Genomic DNA, 7,791 nt, shown 5'->3' on the forward strand with positions numbered 1-7,791 from the left:
GTCGTTTCAGAAACGGTGTGGGGACATTTCTGAGGACGTCCTCTCCGGAGGCAGGGGGGCAGTCAGCGACCCCCAGTCCGCGCCCACGCTGCTCCCTGGATCCGCACGCGCGGCCCTTCGGATTCGATCACAGCCATCTGTGTCGCTTTCCCGTGAGGGGTCTGTGCGCGGAGAGGTGGCGGCCAGCCCCGTGTCGCCTGCGAGCCTGGGGTGGGAGCCGCCGGAGGCCGAGGGTCACCGCGAGGGCGAGCGGGGACCCCGCGGAGCCGGGCCTGCTGGTGAGCGCGCAGGTCTCCCCGGGCGCGGGCCTCCCTCTCCCCGCGCGCCCCCTCCTTCCCGCCCGCCCCAGCCCTGCCCCGCCGCCGCCGAGTGATAGCTAATTGGGCAGAGAAAGGGCCCGATTGTGTGCGCGCCGGAAGCGCGGGCGTGGGCGGCTGAAAGCGCCGGAGAAGGTGGCCGGCCTCGCCCCGCAGCTGCCGCCGGAGCCGCGGGGAGGTGACGTCAGCGCTGGCGAGCGGGGCGCCGGCGGAGAGGGGGGCGCTCTCGGCCTCCCGCCCCGGCCGTTCCACAATGCGACCATTGTCGGGCCCTGGGCGGCGCGCGGCGTGAATGGCGCCCGGGCCTCTCGACCGGGGAGGCCGCTAGCCTCGCCATCCGGCCTCTCACCCGCCAGGGAGGCCTGGGACTGGACCGAGGCAGGCCCGGCCGCCCCCGGGGGAGCCGGCTGGAGTCGGTGCGACGCCCGGGCCTCCCGCCGCCCAGCGGACCCTCTGCAGAGCGGGGGGCCTGCCCCCCAAGGCTGGGCCCTGCGCCCCACGCACGGCCTCGGCATGGCCTCCTGGTTCGGGGGAAGCCTGGGCTCCGACCCACTCATGGTCCTGCTGGTCATCATCCTGCTGGCGCGCTTCCTTCTGTGGTCCTGCCTGGGCACCTACATTGATTTTAAACTGGCCCGGCGGCAGCCCCGCAAACCCAAGGAGGACTAGGGCCCCTGATGGCCTGCGGACTCTGAGTGGCCCGCATGGGCAGGTCTTCCCCTCCAGGAGGATGCTGTCCCAGAGGAGCCCTGTCCTGAGGCTGAGGGTGTGTGGGAGGGTGGGGCAGGGCCGGCAAATCACTCCTGTATCCCACCCATAAGGCAGAGATGGACCGTGTCCCACCCAGACTGATCAGGGCTGTCCTGGTGATGGCCCATGTCCCACGTCAGGACAGAGGGGCCACCACTGCCTGTGTGTCCCCAGGTTCTGGGGTCTGCTGTTGGAGTGAATGATTGTGAGGGTGGGTCTTGCTTTAAGACTCTCTCTGCCTCCAGTTCTTTATAAATATGTTTGCAGGATGAGGTGGGGATGAGCCGGAGGCTTGGGGGAGGGAGGGAAGGACAGATGTGGTCACATCATAAGCCATCCCTGCCACCAGAAGCTGCCACTGCCTTGGTTTTCCCTGAAGCGGACCCTGGAGGGTCTCAGGTCAGACTTGTGACACCTGAGCCCGAGCCCAGCTCTGGTTGACTGTGGATAAACTCTCTTTCTCCATCTCTAAAATGGGCACAATAACCCCTGCCTCCCTCAGAAGGGTATGAGGAGGGTGGAATAAGGAGGTGGGGTGGCAAGTCCCCCGTATTCTGCACACTGCTGGACATGTAGAGGACAATGGAGAAGAGAAGCCAGGAACCCAGGGCCCTCCCTTCCTTTGTGCTTTCGAGTGTGTGGCCAAGCTGCGCCTCCAGAGGCTGACAGGCGGGAACCTGACGCAAGCCCCGAACCTGGCCTCCCTGCCGCCCGCCTCCCCCTCACGCCTTCTCAGCCTGCTGGCAGGTTCTAATCGCCCTGCAGATTTTAGCAACCATGATGGCCAAGCCCCCAGACCAAGAAGCATGGGCAGGGACTAGATGTCCCTGGGAGGCTGGGGCCTGATTGCACTGTGCCTTCCCACAAGGACTGGGGACTTCTGTCAGAGCAGAGGCGAGGAGCCTGTGTCACTGAGCTGGACGAGCAGACTCAGGAAGCCCTGGCCAGGAGCCGCCCTCCTCGCCTTGCGGCATCCTGGCAGAGGGATCACGGGCCTGAGCCAGGGATGCGGTGGGACCTGATGAGCTCACTGACACCGTGAAGATCTTGCCTTGCTCCTGAAGGGCCTGCCGTGCTCGAGACAACTGCATGGACTGGGGAGCCGGTCAGCCGAAGCAGTGACCATCTGGGGGCGGGACTGACCAACAGGAGAGACTGTTGATGGTGGGGTGTCTTGGAGGACGGTTTACAGGTGAGGTTCTTTTCTTACGGGTGACGGTCTGGGAAGTCTGCACAGGGTGGGGTTACCATGCATGGATTCATCCCAGGGCTGGGGGCGGCTGTCCTTTGGGGCGGTTGTATTGGCCAGTGGCCCAGCAGAACCCGCATCCTCTCCGTGTCAAGAACCTGATTACAGGATTAGGGGAGGAGGTGTTCTCATTGTTCTTAAGGAAAATGTTCAGTTCTCTTTAAAATGATCACGTGTGATTTTACCGACCTCTTTAAGAAGAATCACAGTGGTTGCCACGATCACATACCAAGGTGGCCAGCCATCCTGGTTTGCCTCGGGCTGCCCCAGTTTTAAAACTGAAAGTTCCATGTCCTGGGAGACCCCTCCCTCTCGGGCACAGCAGTGCCCACCCCGACTCTGATGGAGGAAAAGTCAGTTCACACAACACGCTAACGTGTTTCCAGTGGCTGACCTGCCTGTAAGCTGCCTGCCGCCCGCGAGTGCACGTGGGTGCACGGATGGCACCCACACAAGCTTGAGCTTCACCATTTGGCCCAGTGGGCCAGAGTTCTGGGGCTCTCGCTGCAACCCCTTCCATTGGGGGTGTCTGGCAGAGAGGACAGAAGCAGGAAGCTGCTGCCCACACAGGACCCCCGAAGAAGACCAGATTCTGCCAGTGTTATTTGAGCCCCTTCCCACTTACACTAGTCAATATATATATATATATTTTTTTTTTCCTCTTTAGCCAGTTTACATTGGTTTCTTTATTCACAACTGACAAAATTCTGATGCGTGCAGGCCTCTGCACCCACGCACCAGCCATCCATCTACAGCCTCACGACGCATGCCTGGCTCAGAACGAGCCCTCAAGCCATGGAGTCTGAGTGAGGGAGAGGATGTGCCCTGGCCTGGTATCAGGCAGCCACTGATCCAGCGCCAAGTGACAGACAAGTCAACAGAGACTTAAACAGGAAGCTCCCCCTGCCCTTCATCTTTCTCTTTTCATGTCACAAAAAGTCTGGCCTTTGTCATTCCCGGGCCGTGCTATGGCAGTTCCATGACATTATCAAGGACTTAGACCCGTATTTCTGTTCTGCCATCCTTCACATGTAGCTTTGGTCTTCACAGTCACAAGAAGGCTGCTGCTACTCCAGACATCCTGAGTGAGTTCCAGGCAGGAACAGAAAAAAGGGTGCTAGAGGAGGGAGAGGCAGTCCCCTGATAGGTGAAACCCTTGGTTGTGCATGTCCCAAACTAGAAGCATGTCGCCTGGCCTTCTTAGATGCAGAGGAGGCTGAGAAATGGAGCTTGTTAGTGGGGCTCACGGCCACCCTAGAGAGTGTCAGGTTCCTGTTATAAAGGAAGGCTAAATGGATATGAGGTAGGCAACTAGTGATCTCTGTCACTGGTCCTTGGCATTCTTTGTCTTTATTTGGGACACCGTTTTGGGTATTTGGGTGACTTTTGTGGGCCCCTTATGTACCAGCTTTGCCCTTGTCTGCTCTTCAGGGATAACAGCTGAGCTCAGCTGTCTTTTGCAGCTCCAACGTAGAATTAGGCTGGCTTCTTCAGCCTCTTAAGAATTTGTTCCAGTAAGAAAGTCTGAGGCTGAAACAGACATATTCCCTCTGAGAGATGCAGGGAGATGCTCGTTTGTCCACAGCGGGTAACAACAGGCATAGACCCCTAGCACATGGATGGTAGACAGTGAACAGCTGATGGGTAAGTGAAGGGTAGTGACGGCTAGCCGATGGATAACTGGAGGGCGAGATGTAGTCCTCAACTTGGTGGGCATCAGAGTGCAGCACTCACAATGTGAGAGGCAGCATGGATACAATGTATAAAACGGTGCCTGCCCTCCCGTGGCTTGCAGGCTGGGAGCTCAGAAGTGGGCAGAGAGACCTGGAAATAGATATCAGCTCCGCACTAGGCAGATGGTTATTAAGGACAACAAATGTGGCAGATGCAGATTAAGATATAGTGTCAATGTACGATACACACCAGATTTTGAAGGCTTGGTACAGAAAAATATTGTATAATCTCACTAATAATGGTTTTATATTGATCACGCATCGAAATGATAATATTTTGGACACATTCCGGTTAAATAAAATACTAACATTTTCAAAGTTTCCGGATGGTTGCTGCTGAAGAGTATCTTCCAGTGACAACAAGCACCACGGGGGCCAGTCTAACCACAAGCCCGGTGATTGGGACGCTGAGACCGCACACAACACCTGCTTTAAGACAAGAAGGCCCAGAAACGCTTCGAAGGAGGACCCCCTACCACACCAAGTACTCAACACTATTTACACTGCTCTAGCTCGTATAAGAAGGAAAATTCCCAATTCTTTTTACGGAGCGAGCATCTCATTGATACCCACATCCACCAGACAGCATGGAGGGAAGAAATGCATGGCGACGTCACTTAGAAATATTGATGCAAAAATTTGGACTCACTGAATTAAGCATCGCATCAGAGGGATAAAACATCACGACCAAGCAGAGTGGATTCCAGAAATGCAAGGATGGCTGATACTAGAAAATCAGTTAGTATTATTTCCCATTGTAATAGCTCCAAAGAGAAAAATAATTTCATAATTTCCTTAGACTCATTTCCAAAGATATTTGGATAAAATTCACATCTGATCTCAATAAAACGCATCGTAAAACAGAAGAAATAGATACCATGTTGATACGTTTTTAACCTGAAAAGGTAGTTCTCTCTGAACAGGGAAGGTAGCATCATGACAGGTAGGGACGTCGCCGTCAAACCCCGGAGTGGAGAGGAAGGTGCTCACAGCTGCTGAGTGGGGTTCTGGGGTGAGGCATAGCCTGAACGACTGGGAAAGAGAAAGCAAGTACAGAGAGGTAGGGGTACTGGGGAGGAGAAGGACACCCTCACATTAGTCACCGAGAGATGGATGGCATCTTTGGAAAAACGGAAGAGCATCCCCTCAGAATGAATGCAAATGGTTAACGATTCGGGGAAGTGGGCGGCCCCAGGTCGCCATGGAGAAACCGCACACGGCAGGCGGTCTATACAGGGATGCTCCACACAAAAGACCCCATTTATAAGACCAATGTGAAGAGCAGAGCACCTGGGAGCAAACTTCATGAGCCATATGTCTAATGCTTGGAAGGTCGAGTTGTTCCCTTCTGTAGGTTTTGGGGTGCACTTGGAATGCTGCAGATTTCCCTCAGATGGGAGACCCTGGGAGTGAGGGGGCTGGTGGGGGAAAAAAGTGGCAGGGGCAGAGAGGGTCACACCTGACCCTCCAGGACAGACCTGACCCCATCTGTCTCACTTCCCACTCTGATGCCCCGGTGACCTGCAGGAGGAGCCTGGCACCCCACTCGGACCTTCTGAGCACTGACACCAAAGGCTCTTCCAGAGCGGCCTTCGGGGCCATGCGCTCTGGCAGATGTCCCTGCAGCTTAGCCAAGACCGCACAGAGCAAAGCCACTACCGTTTTTGGGAGGGTGGTGGGTGCTCCCATGTAGGGTGGCTAATTGTCACGGGACTGAGAGATGTGCTTGGGATTGGGGGTTCCCTGTGACACACCTGCAGTGCTAAAATCAGGAGCATCTTGGGTGCACGGGGATGCTTAGTCATCCTGTTTGTAGGAAGTTCTGGGTAGTAATGAATTAAACTATCCAAAGAGAGTTCTGGTCTTTGCCCTGGGAGAGGGTCTTAGGCTCTTGGAACATTCTGTCTGATCAAAGCATCCTTGTTTACCTGAGATCTTGGGCCACTTGGGACAGTCTAACAATAGGATTTGTTACGGGGGCTTTGTTTTCACCCGATCTCCAGAGGGGCTGGAGACCGAAGGCTGGATAGAGGGTGGTCAACCTTGTCTAGGGGGTCTGGCCCGACAAAACCTGCACACGAAAGCTCGTTTTGGGGGGAGCTTCCTGGTTGGTGATAGGCTGTGCGTGTCACACATCCTTGTGGGGGGAGCTGACACTGCCCATGACCTCACGAGGAGAAGACGACCAGAAGCTCCGTGCACAGGCTCTGTCCGGACTCTGCCCCCACGCACCTGTGCCCTTGACGATTGCGATCTGCGTTCTCTTGCTGTAAGAAGCCACGTTGAGTCTGGAGTCCTTCGGAGGAGTAGTGAACCTCGGGGTAGCTTGGGCACTCTTGAACTTGCGGTCGGGGTTGGGAGCGAGGGTGGCTTTGGGGATGTTCCTGACCCCTGCACCGTCCTTTCCTGCTTCCTGCCTCCTGAAAACCACAGGCTGGGATCCCTGGCAGAGCCGGCTGGCTTCCCGCCTCACCCCCAGCGACCTGACCCCCACCCGCGAGTGCAGCCTGCGGCGCCAGCTACTCGTGTCTCATCTGGAGCTGTTCTGCGTACTTTTGAGAAAACGCATATACCTTCTCCCATCCCGTGTGCCATCCTACCCTGTCGCTGCACGTCAGCTCTTGTGGAGTTTCTGTTTTTTCTATGATGCGCATACAGTTTTTTTTTGTTGTTGTTGTTAAAGAAAGAAGTAAAGAAACAACTGGGTCATACATAGAAAAAGCACAGCAAGTTTGAACTCCGAAGTGAGGGTCCGGAGGGGCTCCGGGAGGGTCTGTGTTTGTGTGTTTAGAGGCAGGGGTGAGTAGTAGGGGAGGGATGCCTGGAGTGTGGGGGAGGAGGGAGGAGGAGGTGGCCCCACTTTCTGTGCACTAATCTCATCACTAGAAATGCTCCCCCCGCCACGAGGCCATGCAGCGTGGGAACTGGCTCATTCTTCCTTCCCCAGGGACTTGGCACCCGCTCTTTCCCCGGAGGAGGGTCACTGAGGAGGACACAGCCAGGCTGGTGCAGGGACACCTGGGCCGCCTCCATGGCCAGTCTGCGTGGGGACAGGATGGGGAACGGAGACCTTTAGAAACAGTTCACTGGTCCTGACTTCATTCCCCAGACGGGACGTGACACACTCCACCCTCTGCCCAGCCGCCTCTTCTGGCGTCCCGGGCATCCCGAGACTGGGTATGTTGGAGGGGCAGGTGGCTGGGGAGTGACTACCTCACCTCTCAGCTGGACATCGGCCTCAGGGTGCCCACTGCCCCTGTCCCCAAAGCCCGCTTGGCCGGGGAACAGGCACTCAGCCTTGGCGAACTCCCCTGAGAGCAGCCTGCGGAGCCCCTGTGGTGGAGATGAGTCACCCGTTCTAAAAATAAAAAGACTTAAGTCATGAAAGAGCGTATTTCCTTTTTAAGCCAGATGTGTCTGCTGAGGGACCCCCAGCAGTTCGGTGCTGCAAGGAGGGCCGGGAGCCTCTGCTGCATGGGTCATCGGGGCTCTCTTCCACCCCCCGGCCCCCTCCCCAATCCCACCCGCCCCTGGTATGAGCACCTGGACAGGCTCAGCATGGGGCAAGAGAGCTGGAGATGGTCCCTGCCTCCAGCAGCTCCTGGTTCAGCGGGGAGAATGAACTGTGTGTAAATAGCACCCACATCGGGCAGGAGGCCCTATGGGCTATAAAGAGAGGGGCAGAGTGCCTAGAGATCACATAGGGGAAGGGGCATTAACTCTCTCTTGGGGTCTGCAGAAG

At 56.6% G+C, this 7,791-nt stretch overlaps 1 protein-coding gene across 1 annotated transcript; it reads left to right on the forward strand.

Moving 5' to 3' along the window:
• Positions 1 to 398: 398 nt before the first annotated feature.
• On the forward strand, positions 399 to 5,408 carry SMIM38 (small integral membrane protein 38). Its single transcript, XM_045775923.2, has one exon. It carries the CDS (start codon positions 831 to 833, stop codon positions 984 to 986), a length of 156 nt encoding a protein of 51 aa, XP_045631879.1. The 5' UTR covers positions 399 to 830; the 3' UTR covers positions 987 to 5,408.
• Positions 5,409 to 7,791: the final 2,383 nt, after the last annotated feature.

Source organism: Ursus americanus, chromosome 24, assembly GCF_024610735.1.
Source record: "Ursus americanus isolate L20-20 chromosome 24, mUrsAme1.1.p, whole genome shotgun sequence".
NCBI lineage: Eukaryota > Metazoa > Chordata > Mammalia > Carnivora > Ursidae > Ursus > Ursus americanus.